This window comes from Benincasa hispida, chromosome 3 (genome assembly GCF_027475165.1).
Source record: "Benincasa hispida cultivar pf3 chromosome 3, pf3_genome.v1.1, whole genome shotgun sequence".
NCBI lineage: Eukaryota > Viridiplantae > Streptophyta > Magnoliopsida > Cucurbitales > Cucurbitaceae > Benincasa > Benincasa hispida.
Window position 1 is genome coordinate 42,976,835 of NC_143480.1, and position 22,151 is coordinate 42,998,985.

The window sequence follows — 22,151 nt, forward strand, 5'->3', positions numbered from 1 at the left end:
TATTTAGTATAATTATTTAATGTTATGTTGTTATTATTATTATTATATAAATATTACATTTAAATTTCAAATTTGATTATTTATTGGGAAAGATAATGAATATTTTAAATTGAATATTTAAATTTAGATTATATATGTGAATAATTTGATTTATATTTATTTCTTTCTACTAAAAAAATTAATTAGTTTTTTTAGGCCAAAATTTGAGTAATTTATCTTTAAATTCAAATTGTCATGCATAATAAACAATTTAGTGATAAAGTTAATTATTTAATTAAAATTTGTTCATATTAGTGATTTAAATTAATTGGTTTTTTTACAAAAAAAAAAAGTAACAGGAAAAAATTCCTTGTGAGGAACCTGATCCCTGCAAATTTTCCGCGGGGTATCCCGCCCCGATCCCCGTGAAAAATTTCACGGGATGGGGAATGGCATCCCCGGCCCCGCCCCACCCCATGGACATCTCTACACACTATTAGCGTTCATGTAATTCATCTCCTACTCGGCAAATTGCCTATAAATAGTGGTATTTTGTGAGTTTTGAAAGACATATACTAGTGATCAATCCAAAAAGATTAGAGAAAGTGGAGAAATATATTCTTTGTTATTTTATTTATTCTTTGTTATTTATTTATTTTATATATTTATATATTATATTATATTTTCTCCATATTTGTGTTCTCGTTGTGTGCCGTTGTTCCCCTCAAATTCACAACCAGCACTAGAAAATTTTTAATATTAGGGTAGTAGGAAATTTTTTTCATACTATCTCCGATGTTACAAAGGATGTGTTTGGGACAAAAATTATCCTAAGACTATAATAACCACTTTTTGTTATAGTAAATACTATTTTGTATTCTCCAATTAGCTACCATCACCACTATTTCAAAACTCCCTTGTTACAGTACATTCATAATTTTTTTGTTATAATATTTACTATTTCCTTCTCAAACTAAAATATTTTATATTTCAAACACATTATTATAATTTAAACTAAAATAATCTACCCCTCAGATATAAATTATTATAATCCAATTACAATAATATGTTATAATAACTAATTGTTTGTGCCAAAAATCCAAATTTATCATTTTAAAGAAATTATCTGTAATGGAGGGGCGTTGCGGCAGAATGGTCACCGCCAAAGGCGACTGTCCCATTTGCGGACAGTGGGTGGAACCAATGAATGTGGATTACAAGGCCAAATGGCTGAGAGCGGCGGCTTTTAAGGCCATGGTGGTGGAGATCCGCCCCATGTGACTGCATTTAAGACTCCATTCATACACACTTTCTTTTTCTTTCTTTCTTTTTTTTTCTTTTTTTTTTTTTTGGGAGTGAAGGGGGAGCCATATATATATATATATATAATATTGGATAATTTGCCATATCAATATGGGGACTGGGTTGTCCTTCATCACTAATTCTGTAATAATTGCTTGACCACCACCATTTGAATATTGACCTCTTACTACATCTACAAAAATAAGATATAATATAGTGTGTGTGTGTGTGTATGTACTATTTTCTATATTGTATAAATGTTGAACAGAATTTGTTGAAAATGACTACACGACTTTCTTCCTCTGTATTGTCTTTCATATTATCTCTTTCCAACGCTCCCATCAATATCCCTCTACTCATAGTCACACAAATAATAATACAACAAATATATGTATCTCCACTTCCACCTTAACTTGTCGCCTCCCTAAAAACATACTCTTCCCTTCTCCCATCATTAATTTCCTTTCTTTTTCATGCTCAAAATGTAAAATGTAATTTCATTCTTTTACAAATATTAATTTCTTCTCAATTTTAATTTTCTCTACAGTTGAATTCAATGACGAAGAAAATTAAGCATATTCAAGAGGATGAAGATCTTTTCCAAAAAGGAAAAATGAACTAGAAAGTGGGAATATAAATGAAAAGAATATGACTGAGACTGGTTGGTTTCGAATCAATGCAATTCCTTTTCATTCTTTTACTCCTTTGATTTTTTTTTTTGAAGGATGTGCTCTCTGGACATTACGTAGAAATAGAATAATCTTTAATGTATCTTGTATCTTTTCTTTATAAATACCAAACTATAGTTTTTGTTATGAATCTCTAAGTCACTCCTAAGCACCGTTTCGATTGTATTTTTCGTTTTATATCTTTTAAATTTTTCCTTCTTTTCTCATCTTTTTTCAATTATGAATTTCATATTTGTTTTTAAAAAAAGTCTTACATTTATAGCCCAACTCTAAAAATGTGAACGGTTTGAATACTATTTTTTAGTTTTTAAAATTTAACTTGATTTTTTTTTTTAATTTTAGTAAAAAATATAACAAAATAAATAGACTTATATATATAAATAATGTTTGTAAATTTAATCTTTAAAAATAGAAAACAAATGAAAATTACTAAACATTTATATTTTTAGTTATAAAAAGATTGGCTTGATTTTTAAAATATTTAAAAAATAGATCATAAAGAAAGAAAAATAAGGAAAAAGTAGGGAAAGTAATGGTAAAAGGAAAATATTTTCTGGACATTATTTCCTTAATTGGCCATGGTCTTTTCAAGATGAATTTTAATCTTCTTTGAGGGTTGTCGCATTTTTGTTATCAGAAGAGTGTAATTTTTTGTGATCAAATAGTTATCATTGTGATTTGTCCTTGCAACCGATTTGTTCTTGATGACTGTTTTCTGCATCGTGGGTTTTATTGATCATTGTCCACTTTATTCCGATGTGTATTTTTTTTTGGATAAATTTTTCAAAATATTTGAAGATACTACTTGTCTTAAGGGGAGCCTAAGGCATTTCTGGAGAGAAGGGATTCTCTGTCTTAGGGGGAACCTAAGTTCTTTTGAGAGGGAGTTCCACATCTAGGGGAGTCTAAGTGACTTGTGAGTTGGGCTCTACGTGAATCACTATAATAGCAGGAGTATTACAGGTAAGTACTACGTTGTAATTGCTTAACTCTTTAATAATAATGGATTATCTTTCTTAAGCACACTGTCCCTAAGACGTACGTGGTTTATCGCCAAATTGGATTACCAATTCCTGTATGTTTTTATTTGTTTTCTTGTTATTGGTATTTTGTTGTTACAGTATTTATCAGTGCTTTCCATTTAACATTTATATTTCGAGTGACGAGTCATCATATTGCATTTTTTATTATCAAATGGAGCTTTAGATTTTTAAAATTAAACTTATAAATAATATTTTCACTCTAAAGTCTATATGCTTTTTTTTATCCATTTTCTAGTAATGTTGTTAAAACCCAAGTCAAAGTTTTGTAAACTAGAAAAAAAAAAAGAAATTTTAAAAACTTATTTTTATTTTTAACGTTTCTTTGGAAAAGATGAAAACTATACCAAACAAATTTAGAGAAAACTAATCTAAATTTCAAAAATAGAAAATAGGAAGGGTGATGAAAGGGGCTAAATTATTCTAGAAGCAACATTAATGTTGAAATAAAGAGGTTGATCGAGGTAGGAAAAATAATGTTGAAATAAAAGCAATACTAATCATTCTAGAAACTTCTATTGTAATATGTATAATAGATTTTTCTAGAATTATGTTGAAATATGTAAACATATATCTCAAAGAAAAGATTTAGAAATATGCTAGGGTTTCTTTAGGCTCCAAGGAATTCTAGGATTCCTTTAGATAAGGATAATCTCATAGTTATCTAGAACTAGCTAGATCTAAGAAAAATTTAAAAAAATTAGGTCAAAGGATCTCATGCTTATAAATAGGAGATGTGGCCATATATTTGAGCTAAACAAAGTTCAAGAGTTAGTGTAAAAAAGTGAGTGAGTGTCTTGAAAATGAAAGTGTAACTACTAAATCGTTCCTGTATATTTCTAAATAAAAGTTTCTTTCTTCAAAAGATATCGTTTCTTTTTTGTTGTTGTTTATGCCAATTTTTTCAACAAATAGGATTATGGGAATGAGGAGAGGAGGTAGTTAGGGTGAGTGGTAGTGAGGGGAGAAAGAATAAAACTTTAAAATAAAACCAAGAATCCAATGTTATAATTGAAAGTGGGAATTGAAGTGGTCAACTAGGGCATGTAAAGAAATAAAATATATATAAGTATTTTTGAGGGAGGAAATTGAAGGTTCTAAAAAGAGGGTCACTTTTAGTTTTTGGGTTGGGGTATTTAATGGTCCCCTAACCAACCCTTTCTTTCTTTTTCCCTTCCATGATTGAAATCAAATCCCATCTTCCATTATCCTTCCTTTCCTTTTTCCTCTCTCCCTACTCTTTCGATTATATATCCATCCATTCAATTCCAATCTAGCTGGACTTCTTATCAACTTCCTTCTCTCTCTCTCTCCCAAACAATAATAATCTCTTTATTATATGATGTTTGAATTATTTGGAATAAAGTTGCAACTAGATTACATGACAAATGATATAATAGGAAGATAAATGGGGTTGTATCGTAGATCATGCTTAGAAAAGTAATTAGTCCAATGTTATTATATAAATGTGAGTGTTAAATATGTCTCCAACGAGGAAATTTAGAAATTTGAATTCTCTTTTTATCTCACATGTTGTTGAACTAAAAAGAACTATATTCATATGTTGACGCTCGGATCTCGTTTGTGTTTGTTGTCATTGCAGGCTCCTCGTGGGCGGCTTGACCTTTGGATCGCTTTCTCTCGATTTGGTCTCACTTTTCGTATTGAATAGCGTAAAAGATTCTCACACCGATATAATGTTGAACCTATCACACTTCGATACCTAAGTTAGTACAAGAAGTCTATAGTTTAGTTAAGTACACAAGAAGTAAGATTAGGATCCTCTTTTTGGTGATTACTTACTTACTATCTCCTTTGGAGTTTTCGAATGAGACTATTTATAATGCTATTCATCTGACAATTTCTTGTGGTTACGTGTAACTACAACAATGTCAAGGTTGTTTTTAGCACTCAAAGTTGCAAGGTGTGCCAAACCGAGCGCAACTCAATTATTTTCCTATTCGTATTTATTTACCTGCTTGTTGGTTGGCCCAAGCCCCAAGGCTCACATGATATTTCTTGCAACCACACATGTATACGAAGAGCAATACTTGGGTGCAAGCATGCATAATCTTCAATCACACAAAAAAGAAAAAAAAGTATATATTTCTTTTAAAAAAAAATCCATATTAGCAATTTGTGATTAGACATTTGTATAAGGTAGACAAAAAATGGATACATCTTAAAATGTTCCTAAATATTTATACGGATATGAATACACTTCACATCACTGCATTAAGACATGTAAGTACTGATAAAGTCTTTTCATTTTCAAAAATAATATGTTTAATCCTGAAATGACACAGAAGTATTACGTTGATGAGATATGTCCATATTTATTGTCGCAATAGAAAAATAGTCATGATTTAATGACTATATATAATATGGGCCATCACCTGCTGCTATATGAAGACTTTTCCACATCCCAATTATACAATTTGAAAACCACACCCAATTCATAATAATAATAATAATAATAATAATAATAATAATCTTCCCTCCAACTTTGATTATCATTGATGATGTGTCAATCTAAATTAGGTTTGTGACAAAATTAGGTTTGTGTTCAATCTAAATTGACTTGAAAAGTTTTAGCTTATGAGTTTATTCTAACACTCTCTTTATTTATGGATTTAAAGTTTGTTAAACGCCCAATAAATAGCATTCAATATTAATGGATGAATAAATAAATGACTTTATACTTTATACAATTTCATTGGATCAAAAGCTTCCATTGGAATATCATGTTGAATCATTTAATCAATTTAAAAGCTTAAAAATGATAAGTCAGGAAAAATGTGATATTGTATAAATACTTTTAAGTGTGTGTTATATACAAAAATAAAGAAAAAAAAATATGGAAATTAAAAAAAAAGTAATATATGAACAGAGAATAAATGAAGAAAGAAAATAAAGAATTAGGAAGAAGAGAAAGTGTTGGATTGAAAAGAGAAATAAATGGGAAGTGGAATTGAGGAAAGAAATAGAGGAGACAGAGAAGCAAAGTGTGAATTTTGTGGTTGGTACCAAAATCTTGTTTCTTTGTTCTGTCTATTTTTAGAATATTTTATAATTTTGGAATCTCTTTCTTCTATTTCCGGAAAATTTGACCAGTCCATCCCCCGACCCTTACTTCTACTTCAAATAAATTTATGCCCAATTAAAACAACTTTCTTTTTTCTTTTTTCTTTTTTCTCTTTTTTAAATTACATTTCAAAAATACTTTTACTGTTACCAACAGTGACACCACAAATCCACACAAGATATGTTAAAAGTAAAAGCAAAAAGCATTACAAGTGAATGTGAATAGTTAAGTAAGAATGATTTTTTAAGTATAAATAGGACCAACGGATCTGAATCATAAACCTCTTGGTCTTCAGTACATATTAATGTTAGATGTGAAGATTTAAGAGAGAGAAAACACAGTAATGTTCAGGTTTAATTTCTTTTTTCTATTCATGGGAGTTAGTAGTTAACATTTATTCTGGATTATTTTGAATTGAAGGGTATAATCGACATAAAATATGAAGATCGATAGATAACAATGCTTGGACAAAAAAAAGTATCTTAGGCCCAAAATAGGTCTAAGAGAAATGGTTAGTTCGTGTCCAAGACCAAATTAATATGCTCAATTTCGACCTTGATCCTAGCTGAATGCGAAATAGGACATGTCCCTGGGCTAGGTAAGGTGTACGATCATCTTAAAGTGACTAAAAAACGTTATTGGAATCAACCTAGGTTAATCACCTCTATAAATACAAAATTATAGTTCTATATGAGGTAGCTTGAATATCCTACTCTCAAATTCTATAGCTTTCCACATTCTTTCAGTCTTTGACTTAAACATCGAAGTATATGTCACAACTAGCAAACACCACAACAATGAATAGATTTTCTCGTCTACATGTTATATTCTTCTTTCGTTCAAACAAATTTATCGCTATTGTCACATGAATATCAGGAGTGTTTTCTCTATTTAAATTTTGGTATTAACAACATTAGGATTAAAATGATGGATGGTTTGGTGGAGGGGTGCTTTAATTAAGCTAGTTAGGTTGAAATTGAAGAAGGGGACAACCATTAACCTAAACAAGAGATATTTGACTAAGCTTGTTGGAGAAGATGACCCCCACTTGTTTTAATGGCATTGCTATAAAGGTTAATAGCCCCATTGCATTTATTTGGTTGTTGGCGTTCATTTGGTGTTGTTATCAGCTTCTTCGTTTCGCTGTTGGTGTCACGTTTTAAATTTTCATTAACAGATTCATATTATCATTAATATTTTACATTCATGTCAGTTCGTTAACATGGGGTGGATATAATGAGTTCTCAAATACTCCTCTGAAATTATTAAAGCCTTAAAAGACAGTATATATACAACTACAAAGAACTCAACAAAATAACATAAATTAACCAAACCATGATTAGAAAATATAATATCCTTAAAAGGAATATAACAATCCCTGAAGATCGTTTGGGACAAAGACTATTATAAAATTATAATAACTATCTCTTGTTATAGTAAATACTATTTTATAGTCTCCAATTAGCCATCATCAATACTATTTTTAAACCATCATTTACTATAGTATTTACTATTTTACATTTATCGTTTTCTTATTATTTGCTACAGTATTTACTATTTTCTTCTCAAACTAAAATAGTTGACACTTTAAACACATATTATTATAATTCAAACTAAAACAATTTACACCTCAAACTCAAACTATTATAACTTAACTATAATAATCTAAGACTATAATAACCGTTGTCCCGAATGTCCCCTCAATGATAGAATCAACATTTTCATTATATTAATTAAAAGTTAATAAACATAAAAAAAAAAAAAGTGAGAACAAATATATTATAAATAATATGTATGTTAACTTATTTAAACCTCATGAAATTTTAATTTATAATTTCAAATATATGTTTTTGACATTTTTTTTTTTAAGTAGTACTTCAATAATACTCATCGACCGTCAATTTTTGATCGATATTTTTATTAACATTCTCGTAAAATTGGAATTTTGACAAATTTTTTTTGCCAACATGTTAATGTGGAAGAACTCGAACCTTTTAACTGGTGGAATTTGAAAGATATATAACTTTGGCGAGTAAGCAATTATTATTACATAGGTTAATAAGTTATCATTACAAGTTCAGTTAGATGTTAAATTGATAAAATTTCCATATTTATTGATAGTTGTGTCCAGCCTAGCAAACCTAATAAATTTTCATATTTATTATTATAAGTTTTGTTAGATGGTAAATTTGTACTTTACAGACCTTTCTACCTGATGTATTTTGTTAAAAAAATAAAAAATAACAAAATAACAAAAAAAAAAAATAACAAAATTTCCATACAGACTTTATTCCTATTAACAAAACTTATTATAGCCTTTAGTAACAATGGATGACGTTATTTTCCTCAATAATATATACATGTATTGTATAATATTAAGAAAATATTTACATGTAGCAGTTCTAGAATATTTCAATTTTATCCCAAAAATACTTATTACAATATTCATTATTTGATGAAAAAGAAATTATTTTTTAGAAAAACAAATACAGGGTAATTAAGAGAATGATATTTAGTTCATCACTATAAAATTTGTGTCCATGGTTATTATTTAGTAAAATCTTGGTGAAAAAAAAAAAAAAAAAAAAAAGCCAAACAAAAGAGGAGGCAAAAAATAGGAGAAGGGGAAGGAAATGAAGAATTAGTAATGTAGCGTGGGGGAATGGTATGAATGGAAGGGATGGGAGAGGTGTTGGTAAGCATGGAGGCCACGTTGACGGTGTAGTCAGTCGCCACGTGGAAGAATTATTGATCATCAGACTCTCTGCCCGCTTTGTCAGCAGCCGCAGGATTCAGAACTCACACCCCAATAATCAGATCATCCAATGTTCCCCTTCCCATTTTTCTTTTAATTTTTAATTTATATATTTTTTCTATTTTTACTATATATATATATATATTTTTTTTGTTATATCGCAAATTTGAATGAAATGAGAGTTAAAATTTACCCTAGCTTATAATTACAATTTTATATAGTTTAATAAAGATCTTTTAAAAAAAATTAAAAATTTTCTCTAAATTTAAGATTAATCTAACTTATCGTTTATATATATATATATTTCCTTCTCAAATTGTAGAAATATTAGATTAAATTGATTCGATTCGTTAAATTAAAAATAAAAAATACCTAAAATAAAAAAAATTCACGGTATTAATTTATCATAAAGATATTAAGTAAAACCTCATAAAATTTAAATCATAGATTTATCGTTTTGATCTTTGAATAATAAAAAAAATACAAATTTTAATCTAACCTTAATATAATACAACCTAACATTTAATCTTAACACAAAATACAATATTGAAGGCTAACATTTAACCCTATACCCTACCACAAAATACAACTAAAACAATCAAGATCGAATGAGTTTTTCTTACAAAAACGAGTAAATAAAAAAAATCAACAGATCAGAAAATAACACAGAGTAGAAATTTTATGAGATCATAAATTATAAATCATCTAATATCAATATATATATTTTTTTAATTTATGTAATTCTTAAATTATAAAACTAACTTTTAATTCAAGTGTTACTTTTTAAAATAAATTAAAAAATATTTTCTTTTTTCTTCAAGGAATACCATAATTGAATAATTATTTGATTAATCTTTAATAGAAAATGAAACAGAAAGATATCTTTTCGTTTCTAAAATATATAGGTGGATTTTGAGAAAATGAAAAATGAAAAATGAAAAACAAAAATCGAGAAGATTATGAAATGACAACTTTAGGGATTCAACTTAAACATGTTTATTTTCAGCAAAACTTTTGTGTAAATAATAATAATAATGTAAAGGAAGAAAACAAAAAAGAAGAAAGGCAACAGAATATTAGCTAACAACTGCAGCCAAGGAGAAGGAGTTGCGTAACGCAATTAACTGTCATTTTAAAATGAATAGTATAAAATATATTGTTGAAAGGAAACATCAAAGCATAAACTTCAAATTCTAACATAACTTTTTTATTATCATTAAGATGCCAAAAGTGTAACGTAATTAACTTTTTTGTTATAAGTTTTGGGAAGAAATTACTGGATCCTCATTCCCATCTTTATTTTTAGCTAGACAATCAAGGCTTTAAGAAGGACTAAATTATAAAAGTTAAAGTTTTTAAGTAAAATTTGCCTGTCATTCTCATTGAATGAAAATATATATAGCCAAAGAAAGTACACGTGGGTAAGAAATATTTACCTAAGAAGTCAAACCTATGGAGGGTTTTCAAAATTATAGCCCAATTTTACAAACTAAATGAACAAAATGTAGTTTTCAAAAATATGTTTTTGTTATTAGAAATTGATTAATAACTCTAATATGAATAAGAAATTCTGAAAAATTTTGCACGATTTTCTAAATAGTTATTAAATAGACATTAATATTTGGGTTTGTAATTTATAAATACAATCTTGCATAGTATCATTTTTAGAAGTGAGTTTCATATCATATGAACTGATTAATTAATATTATTCACTCTCTCTTTTAAAGTTGGATTCTTCGTTATAAGGAAAAAATTTATAGTAAAAGTAAATCCATAGCATAATTACGATTTTGTAATTTAAATTCTCCCCTGCACTTATGGAAGGACCTTTAATATTAATATTATTGTTTTCAAAACTTATTAGAAAAATATTGTTGTTTTGAAACTTATTAGAGAAATATTGTTGTTTTGGGATTTCGAGACTAGAAGTCGAGGATTGAGCATTCAACTAATGTAGAGGTTGAACGTTGAGAACTCGACAAACAGAGAAAACATGGAATTAGGGTTGTCGAGGGTTGAAGTTTCGACATACATAAGTCGAAACTTCAACCTCGACAAGGAAAGGAAAATCTCGCTAATTTTGTGATGAGGATCTCGCTCTAGAAAGAAATCTCGAAGGGAATCTCGCTAATTTTGTATATTAGGTTGTCGAAGGTTGAAGTTCTGACATACATAAGTCGAAACTTCAACCCTTGACAAAGAAGATAAGTGGGTGAAGCAAATTGTAAGAGAGAGCGAGATTGAGAGAGCGAGATTGAGTCTGCCACATGGATTAAACGGCCAACTAGTCAGCTGACATGGTTTGCCACATGGAAATCGTCTTCACTTTATTTACATTCCATAAGTCTGAAAAAGTGCATATATATCACCAAGCTGCCCCTGCTCCGATTCCTCTGCACAATTCCCTGCATGCATTGACGTTATCCGATTCCCCTATTCCGATTCCATGCATTCATGGACGCATTCATGCCCCTCTGCCATAGCCTTAATGGCTTTTCAACTACCCTAAACTCGTGCGTCGAGTGTTCAACACTCGACCTACATCCTTTTAAACCACCATCCTCTTCATTTTTCCGCAATCACTCCCTTGATAATTTTTGAAGACTCACTGCCCTTGATTTTGCTCACTTCTCTCCCCTTGATTTGCTCACTGTTCCTTCATAGTTCACTGCCCCTCACTGCCTTCGAAAATAAGCCTTCGAAATCATCTTCCTCTCCTCCCATTTCCATTTCCATTTCTCTTCTTGTATTTCGTTTAATACAAATTATTCTCACACAACTATACTGGTTCGTTACTCTACTAAATTTTTATTTTTTAAGAATAATTATAAAATTTATTTTTGTTCTTATATTATTATTTTTTTTATAGATTCTATTTTTTTTTTAAATTTTTTCTAATTGTTGTCAGATAACAAATAACAGGAAAAAAGGGCGAACGTTGTCACTTTGAAGGAAAAAAGAGAACTACCGTCGAATCTATGAGTTGAACTTATGATATTTGAAAAGTTTAGTTTATTCTTATGATATTTGAAAAGTTTAGTTTATTCTTATGATATTTGATTTATTTAGTATTAACTTTGATGTTTATAGTATTAAAATGTTTAGTTTATTGTTATGTTTAAGAAGTTGATATTTATAGTTTAATACAAAATTATTGTGATAGTTAACAAGTTTAGTATAGTTTCAAAAGTTTAATATAGTTTGAAAATTTTAGTTTATTCATATGATATTTGATTTATTTAGTATTAACTTTGATGTTTATAGTGTTAAAATGTTTAGTTTATTGTTATGTTTAAGAAGTTGATATTTATAATTTAATACAAAATTATTGTGATAGTTAACAAGTTTAGTATAGTTTCAAAAGTTTAATAATTTTAGTTTATTCATATGAAAATTATTGTTGTTATGTTTATTGTGATAAGTTGATATTTTCTAGTATTAACTTTGAAAATATAGTTTAAAATAGTTTGAAAAAGTTTAATTTAATTTAATTTTTTATTTTGTATTAAATTTGAAAAAATAGTTTTAAAAAGTTTACCTCATTTTAATTTGAAAAGTTTAATTTGTTGTTATTTTTAAAAATAGTTATAAAAAGTTTAATTTATTGCTATGTTTAAAAATAGTTATAAAAAGTTTAATTTATTGTTATGTTTAAAAAGTTGATGTTCATAAAACTTAAAAAGTTTATGTTTATAAACTAAAAAATTTAATATTTTTTAATATACTTCTTATAAAAAGTATAATACAAAAAATTGATGTTTGTCTTTTTTTTTTTTTTTTTAGAAAATGGCAGGCAAATGCTTGGGATTTTTGTTGTTTACAAATGGTAATATGATTGATGGTATTGATGGAGTTGAGTATGACCAACCACCAAGTGGGAGTTTTACCATAAATGTGAACAGTGGAATTGTATTTAAACAATTCATTCAAATGATTGGGATGTTACTTAGTGTAGATATGGGAGCAAATCAGATAGAAATAATATATAGACATCCCAATCTAGAACCATCAGGATCAATAAGATATATGTCATTCCCTATTTCGAATGCACAAGCTATGAACTTGATGTTCTCAATGGCAATGCCAGTGCCAAATGTAGTGCATTTGTATGTAAATGTAAATATGATAGGGGTGGATCCTGATACATCATTTAACCAGTTTGAAGATCCAACTCAATGTATCGATCCTGATCCGGAGTCAGTTGCATCGCCATGTGATAATGAAGATATGGCGGCTAACAACCTGTACAGAGACTTCAGAACAGAAACGGATGACGAATTTGAAGAGTTGGATTTCGATGGTCGTGAACATGAGATGCTTTCAGATACATTCAATGATTTGGATATGAATGTATTGGATAGCATTCGGGAACATGACCCAATTGTAGCTCCTGTGGACGTTGACAATATGCAATTGTATAAAGGAATGATTTGTCAAGACAAGGAAATGCTACAACACGTGGTCAAATATTTTGCTATAAAGTGTCACGCACCATACGAGGTTGTTGAATCTACACCGATGATTTGGACAATTCGGTGTAAGAAGTGGGAGGAAGGTTGCAAGTGGAGACTTCGTGCAATAAAGAAAAAATCGCATGGCTTGTTCGAGATCACTAAGTATGATGAGCAGCATACATGTTTTTATTCAGAACTAAGTCAAAGTCACGTGCAATTGGATTCATCAATGATTGCACTGGAGTTCTGTGACGCCGTAAGAGAAAAACCATCTATCAGTGTGGCACAACTGCAGTCCGACATTAAATCAAAGTTTGGATATCATGTTCCTTACCATAGGGTATGGGAGGGAAAAAGAAAAGCGTTGGCTAAAGTATTCGGTGATTGGGATGAGTCTTACAAATTGTTGCCTAGGTGGTTATATATGGTTAAGCAGACCAATCCCGGAACACGAGTAGAGTGGAGAGTTAAAGAAACGCTTACTGAAGGCCATGTTATCCTAACTTCTGTATTTTGGGCATTTGGTCCTTGTATAGAAGCTTTTAATAAATGTCGGCCGATCATTCAGATAGATGGTACACACTTGTACAGCAAATATAGAGGAAAACTGTTGATTGCTACATCAGTTGACTCGAACGGCCATCTACTTCCACTTGCGTTTGCCGTTGCTGATGAAGAGTCCGCAGACTCATGGGGATGGTTCCTGAAACACCTGAGAGAAATTGTAACACACGAAGAGGTGTGTTTAATTTCAGATCGACATGCTGGTATAATTGCAGCAGTGAACAACCCAGCAAATGGTTGGACGGGACCGAAATGTCACCATCGTTTCTGCTTATGACATATCGTCAGCAACTTCAATAAAAAGTATAAATTTAATTCATTGAAAAATTATGTTTATCGTGCCGGGTGTCAGTTTCAAATTCGAAAGTTCAACAAAGCAATTGAAGATATCAAAGGAATAAATCGGAGCTGTCTGAGTTTTTTTGACAACATTAGTTTAGAGCAATGGACTCAAGCACATGATGGAGGATTCAGATATGGGTGGATGACGACAAATCTATCAGAGTGCATAAATGGAGTCCTCAAAGGAGCTCGAATGTTGCCTATAAATGCTCTTGCTCAGATAACATTCTTCAAATGCGTGAACTATTTCGAGAAAAGAAGAGAAGAAATAAATGCATTGGAGCGTCAAGATAAATACACCCGGTAATATTATATATATATATTATTAATAATTTATTTCAAACATATTTTATAATACTAAGTGGAGTAAAAATCCAGGTATGCACACGACAAAATAAATAAATGGGCTGCACGATCTAGTAAACATGAAGTACAATCATACGATCGGTATGAAGGTGTGTTTCATGTGAAGACCGGACGTCATAGTCTCAATGCCAAAGGAGGAAACGTTCAAATATTGAGGCTAAACAGGTCCGAGCGGTACTGTTCATGTAACAAGTGGCAAGCATTCGGCATTCCATGCTCGCATTTTATGGCCGTTTGCTCACATTTTAACATGAACTACGAAGATTTTATTGAGGACTACTACAAATTGTCAACGTATGCTGAATGTTACTCTCCTCAATTTCAACCTGTACCGCATGAAGATTACTGGATCACGCACCCTAATATGCCCGTCTTACATCCTGATCCATCGTTGTTGAGAAAACCTGGTAGACCGAAAAGTTCACGTTATCACAACGAGATGGATTGGACAGAACCAGCCACTCGACAACGATGTGGATTTTGTAACCAGTTAGGACATAATCGAAGGAAGTGTCCTTCGTTACTAAGACGGGCTCCAGATAGTTAGGGATTGAAAAATAAATAATTTTGTTATTATATATTCATTTTATTGTATATTCAATTTTTTTATTATAATTTATTGTATATTCAATTTTTTTATAATAATCTATTGTATATTCAATTTTTTTTATTGTAATCAATAAAGTTTTACATTATTCTTTACCCTCACACTTTTCTCTACTATTCAATTATAGTCAATTTTTATATATATATTTTTTTTCAGATCATGGCTTTAAACCCAGGACCTGTTGATCCCGATGTTTTGTACGACCAGTCCATTCATCGATCATATGTTGTATGGCGAGATCGTACTACTGGAGAAATATCTTGGAATCGAGAGGCATCTGCACTATCCCGCTCCAGACGTCTGGATTCTAGGGTTGCCAGGATTTATTCAGTTGGACTGGCATCTGATCACAGCCTTGGTCGAGAGATGGAGGCCCGAGATGCATACATTCCATATGTCTGTTGGAGAGTGCACTATCACTCTACAAGACATAGAAGTGTTGTTGGGGTTACCTGTTGACGGTGAGCCGGTCACCGGAGTGATGTACGATGACTGGTTAGAAGTTTGTCAACTGTACCTCGGTGCGACCCCACCTGCCGACAAGATTAAAGGATCGAGGTTAAGTTTAATATGGTTAGGAACACAATTTCGTGAGCTCACAGATGATGCAGACGAGGAAACCGTCATAAGATATGCGCGAGCATATATACTACAAATGATGGGTGGAAGTCTGTTTTCAGATAAATCAAGTCATTTTGTTCACTTGATGTTCCTGCCACTGTTAGCTAACCTCCATGATGCGGGCGGTATTCGTGGGGTGGAGCATGCTTGGCATGGTTGTATAGACAACTATGCAAAGCAACAAGACCTGAGGTTCGAGAGATAGTTGGGCCTCTCATACTTTTGCAACTATGGGCTTGGGAGCGATTTCCAACAATGGCTCCACAGCTACATCATGTTAATGACGCTCAGTTAGTTGGACGAGCCTACGGTTCTCGGTATGTTGTTTTAATTCAATTTAATTTTTATATCACTGATCTAGTTAATTTAAATTCTAAATTATCAATTTAAAAATTTAGGTGGAGAGACAAATTTTGTGTGACTAGGACAGCCACACATGTAGTCAACCAGTATAGATACATGTTTGATCTGCTTTAACCTGAACAGGTACATTACACTAAACCTAATTGGTTACACATTTTTATTGTATTTGTCTTTAATATTCTCTAATATAATATTTTGTGTTTCAGTTTATTTGGGAGCTGTACAGAATTATTGTGCATACTTTGCCTAATTTTTGTACGAATAGTCAAAACATATGACGGACAATGAGTCCTCTCATATGTTTTCACATTGATGAGTGGCATATTCCTGACAGAGTGATGAGACAATTCAGTCAGCAGGATATCCTATCGCCTTGTAATACTGAACCCGTACTGCATGATATTGACCTAAGGACTGGAGATTGGTCCGAAAAAGTTGTACATTTGGTAGTGCGATGGCACTATCGTGCAAGGTTTATTACAGTGGGGTTTCTCTTGAACAGTTTGACACAGATGTCACTCCAGAATATATTCATTGGTATAATAATATCACAAGGCGCTACGTCACTCATCCGGGAGCAGCTGTGGGTCATATGGTAAATGAATGAATATTATCTATTTTTTTTAATTTAAATTCATTTTAAATATTGTCTAATGTTTTATAATTCACAGAGATCGAACAACAGTAGACTCCGTGAGGTTGCGAATGATCCGAACCAGGTTCTTGCTACATATAGTGACAACCAAAGCTATATGGAGGAAATTCATTATATGTACGATATACCCATTGTTTCTCCATCAGCTCCTAGACATAGAGGACCTGTTCGGGAAGAGGATGAGTTTGATGAGGTTGCACATAATGTGGAAGAGTTGCCCCCTATGACGCAGACGTAGAGTCAAACTGATTATGTTAGTCCGATGATGATGATGCCAGCATTTGGTTCAGGACATTATGACTCAGAGGCTGGTCCTTCGTCTTCATACGTGCATGGACATGGTCGGGGTCGTGAAGAGCATAATGAATATTTATATTATGAAGTGCTTGTAGAGGTACCAGAGCAACATCAAGAAGAACCCGAGCAACCTCAATTTCGAAGTCCATGATGACAACCAGCTCGAAATCGACGATGTCCGCTTTGTGGGACACATTGATTTTTGTAATTATTTTTATATAAATGAGATATTTAATTTACATTTTTTTTATTTTTATGAGTTATTATTATTTTTAATTTATTCTTTTTAGAGTTTAAATAAAATAATAAATATTTTTAGAATTTTTTTTATAGAATGGAAAATTTAAAAAAAAAAAAAAGAAGAAAGGATTAGAAAGAATGTGGAATGTGTAATAATTAAAAAGGAAAAAAAAGAGAAATTTGTATGGTATCCTCTATCAAAATCTCGCTTTCGCTCATACTTGCGCTCGCGCTCTCTCAAACTCTCGCTGTCTCTCATAATCTTGCTCTCGAATTTGATTAGCTCGTTAGCTCGTTAGCGGCAGAAAGAAGAAGATTCATTAGTTCGTTATTTAGTCAGACTTGCTGAGACGACAGAATCCGTTTGAAAACAACAATATTTTCCTTAAAAAAAAGAAAGTCGAGGGTTCAAAATTCGACTTATCTAGGTCGAATTTTCAATCCTCGACTTATTTAAAACAACAATATTTTTACAAATAATTTGAAAACAACAATATTTTTTTAAATAGTTTCTAAAAGTACAAAAACCTTTTATTTTTTTCCTTATTGAACTAATAAAAACAAGAAGAAAAATCGCTTTTCCTTCTAGTGTGGACAGAAGTAGTAATTATTATTACGATTCAGGATTGTTGAAAATTCTCTTGGAACTTTTTTTCAAAAAAATCATTATCTTATAATCATTAGCCATTGATTAAAAAAAAATGGCGGAAGTAATAGAGGACAATTAAAAACAGAGAGACTCATACGAATCTAGTGGTATTTTTTTTCTTTCTACTCCTAAGCCACTAATCTTTTTGTTTGTATCCGTAAAAGAAATCTAGAATGTGTTGCTTTTAAAAAATTAGAGTAAAATTTGTGTTTAGTTGAATCACGTTTCTTCCCCTGAAGACATATTTTGTATTAAACACACCACTTTACATAGATCTTGTGTTGGTACAAAGATATTTATGTTTTGTCTCATTTCATTAGTGTTGTTTGGGAGATTAATCTCATTATTTGAGAGCTACTTCAAATCTTGTGCTATATAATTTATTTAGTACCTTTTACATTTCCACTTGAAGAATTACACAGCAATTTTGTGTTATATAATTATTTGACATCTTGTTTTAAAGAACAATCTTCAATTTATGTTATAGATTATTCCACATCTTGCTTTATAGAACCATCTAACAGGGAAAAATGTGAAAAAAAAGGATTAAAAGTTTGAACCCTTTAAATTTATTACAAAAAAAGGTGATAAAAACTAACTCATTTATCGATTTTGTATTTGGAGAGAGGGGAAGGGGGAGATAATGCCTCTTCAAATTGAGGCAAACCCAGTGAACCCAGACAGCGATACAGAAGATCTTCTATTCTTTTCACTCATCTAATTTCCTTCAAACAATTTCATTTTTTTAATCTCATTTTCCATTTCATACATACATACATATATTTGTTATTTCTATTCACCCAATTCTTCTCATCGATTTTCTTGAGCAAATAGACAAGGAATTTGGTTTTCTTAGTGGGTTTCTTCTCTATTTAATAACAACACTCGTCTCATCTTCGATTCTGTTACGCCTTTGGGTTGTTCTGTACTGCTTTATACGGAAAGATGCGCAACATGGGGAGTTCAATCTCTAACCGAGGCATCGCCGCCATTGTTGGTGTTGGCCCAAAGCTCGGCCGTTCTATTGCTCGTAAGTTTGCCCACGAAGGCTACACAGTCGCTATTCTCGCCAGAGACTTGGGTATGTACTACTATGTCGATTTAATTTAAAATGTTGAAATTGGGGATGTGGGGGAATTGAAATTTATGTCTAATCTTTCTGTAATTCGGTTTTCAGGTAGATTATCGAGATTTGCGGATGAGATTGCAAGGGAAGAGAAGGCTCAAGTGTTTGCAATTCGAATAGATTGCTCGGACTCGAGGAGTGTGAGGGAAGCATTTGAAGGCGTATTGTCACTGGGATTTGTAGAGGTTTTGATTTACAATGCAAATCAACAAGTTTCAAGGCAGCCCACAAGATTTATTGATGTTCGTATTGATTCATTTGAGAAATCTCTCGCTGTTTCTTCGGTGGGTGCTTTCCATTGCTCCCAACAGGTACACACATTTCCATTTCCTTTATTCTTTTCCCAGAAAATCAAACAAAAAAGGGGATTTAGAACTTTGTGTTAAAAACGAATTTCAATTTGTTTGGAAAATTCAAAATTGTAGGTTATTCCAGGGATGGTGGAAAGAGGAAGAGGTACGATTCTCTTTACAGGCTGCTCAGCTTCTCTAAATGGCGCTGCTGGTTTCTCTGACCTTTGTGAGTTCTATACTCTACAGAATCTCTGTATTTCTGTTGAGATTTACTATCTTTTTTGTTAGAGGATATTTTGTACATCATAACAACTTTATAACCAATCAATTTGGCAAAACCCTGTGATAATAATAGTAAAATTTGTTTTTAATTTGGGACAGGTTGTGGAAAATTTGCATTAAGAGCATTATCTCAGTGTTTGGCCAGAGAGCTTCAACCCCTTGGAATACACGTCGCTCATATCATCATTGATGGTCTCATTGGCCCACCAAGGTTTCATTACTGGAATCCGATACTCCAATATTTTTCCCTCCCTTATTTTCTGACCATCCAAACAGAATTTCCCAGATTCTTTGAAAAACCAAAAATCACCCAAAGAGGAATTGAAATGATTAAAACAATGATGTGTTGTTGCAGGACAAATCCAATAACATCTCATAGAGGAGGATCATCTTCATCGTCATCGTCATCATCGTCATCATCAGTTGGATCGCATTTACAGGGTGGAATTGGAGAGGGGACTATGGACCCAGATGCGCTGGCTCAAACTTATTGGCACTTGCATCTTCAGGACCGAACTGCTTGGACCCAAGAAATTGATCTACGACCTTCAAATCCGAGATTGTTCTAGTAAAAAGCAAAAAGAAGGAAAAAAAAAGAGAGAGAGAGAGAGAGAGAAAAAAAACAGCATATCATTAAAAGGAGAAGTCGGTATTCTTCTGTGGTTGAGCTGACGCAGGCAGACCCACATTTCATTTTCCTTTTTAATATTCTGTCACAAAACCCTCAAGGGCTCACACCCAATCATTTTGCTTCACGGATGTTGTCTTTCTGAATTCCCCATCTTGCTGGTCAAAATCCAAGCTTTATCCTCTCAAAGATGTTCTCCTTTTAAACTTAGTTTAGCTTACTTTAGCTATTGATTGAGTGTGTGTGAAGTAATTGTGGGTGGGGGTGAATTTCATTTGGTTTTTCATTTGTTTTTGGGGAAGTGACTGTTGGTTTTGTAGATATAATGTTGTTGTTGTGGAGAATGGATTGACTGATTCCTGTTATATGATTGAATGGGTTTTAGTTGTGAATGATATAATTATTTGGTGATGCGATGGTGATTAGATGTATCTGTCCTCCATGGGAGTTTAAGCTTTGGGCCCATTAGTATACGACAGGGTGGGGTTATATGGATCCATTCGTGTTCTCAAATGGGACACTCCATTTCATTGATTTTTCTTCTTCGTGTTCTCAAATGGGACACTCCATTTCATTGATTTTTCTTCTTCTCTATTTAATGCTCTGTTTTTTGTTTCTTAAATTTTATTTTGTTTTTCTAAACACAAATCTGTAAGTTAAAAGTGCTTGATTTTTCTCTGGTTTCGTGGTTCTGGAAGATGACACATCGACAGCATGGTGTTTTTAACTGTTTGTGGGGGTACGGTCGATTTTAGAGAGGGTGAAAATTCACTTTTGGAAAACAATTATTTTGGTTGTTAGTGTTACCGAGCGCAATACGGAAAATTGTATAAAATGACGCAAAAGCAAAAACATTTTTTTTTCTTTTTTTTTTTTTTATTGTCCTCTTTCCAAAAACTGTTTGTTATGCACCATTTTGATAGGTGAAATAACACTTTTATCTTTACTATCTCTTTTCATCTCATTACCTATGTCTCCTTTACTCTTTCCTTTCAACAACGAAAAAATAAAAATTCAAAGCCATTTAAAACTAAAAATGCTTTAACATTTTGTCTATTTTATAAGCATGGTTGAAAAGAACACGAAATGTCGACGAGTAGTCATTTAGTTAAAATAGGGTTATATCAATAAATATATGACATAAACAAAATTATCATTTGTGTAAAAGAAAGCGTGCAATCGCTGAGATTAGTGTATGCAATCGTTGATATTAACATATGCAATCGCTGATATTAACGTATGCGATTGCTGACATCAGCATGCAATCAATGACATCAACATGCGATGGCTGACATTAGCGTAAGTGATTGTTGACATCAACTTACGCAATCACTCAGTTTTCATTTTCCAATTTTATTTTAGTCATATCTTTATCGATACAACTCCGTTTTTGCTAAATGACCACTCATTTTCATATGTTTTCGTGTTCTTTCTAACGTAAATAGAATAAAAACTCCAAAAGTAAAATTTATCTAAGTTTAAATGTTAAAATGGCATTTATATTCATGTTTTTTTTTTTTTTTTGCTCAATTTAAAAGTATAATCGGAAAAAACATGAAAGAAACGTATCAAAATAAGTGGTCATTTAGCTAAAATGAAGTTGTATCGACGAAAATATAACAAAAAAATTGCAAAGCGATTACACTCCATGATGTAAACAATTACCCACCATGACGTCGGCGATCACCAACTATGATGTATGCGATCATCCACCATGATATCAACGATTGCCCACCTTTTCTGCACGCACAATAATCTTAATTTCGTCATATTTTTGTTGATACAACTTCATTTTAGCTAAATGACCACTCGTT

At 31.6% G+C, this 22,151-nt stretch overlaps 2 protein-coding genes across 2 annotated transcripts; both read left to right on the plus strand.

Moving 5' to 3' along the window:
• The first annotated feature begins 12,650 nt into the window (after positions 1 to 12,650).
• LOC150037287 (uncharacterized) lies at positions 12,651 to 13,840 on the plus strand. Its single transcript, XM_090311537.1, is given in 2 exon segments — positions 12,651 to 13,788; positions 13,790 to 13,840. Coding segments are annotated over 2 exon segments (1,158 nt in total). The 5' UTR covers positions 12,651 to 12,681.
• Positions 13,841 to 18,121: 4,281 nt separating this feature from the next.
• On the plus strand, positions 18,122 to 20,748 carry LOC120072823 (NAD(P)-binding Rossmann-fold superfamily protein). The gene is made up of 5 exons (XM_039025335.2): positions 18,122 to 19,089; positions 19,186 to 19,445; positions 19,560 to 19,653; positions 19,809 to 19,920; positions 20,065 to 20,748. Exons 1-5 carry the CDS (start codon positions 18,954 to 18,956, stop codon positions 20,276 to 20,278), a joined length of 816 nt encoding a protein of 271 aa, XP_038881263.1. The 5' UTR covers positions 18,122 to 18,953; the 3' UTR covers positions 20,279 to 20,748.
• Positions 20,749 to 22,151: the final 1,403 nt, after the last annotated feature.

Coding starts and splice junctions, on each gene's coding strand:
- LOC120072823 (XM_039025335.2), top strand. CDS start 18,954: ATGCGCAACATGGGGAGTTCAATCTCTAACCGAGGCATCGCCGCCATT. Junction 19,090..19,185: donor TATTCTCGCCAGAGACTTGG/GTATGTACTACT, acceptor TTCGGTTTTCAG/GTAGATTATCGAGATTTGCG. Junction 19,446..19,559: donor CTTTCCATTGCTCCCAACAG/GTACACACATTT, acceptor TCAAAATTGTAG/GTTATTCCAGGGATGGTGGA.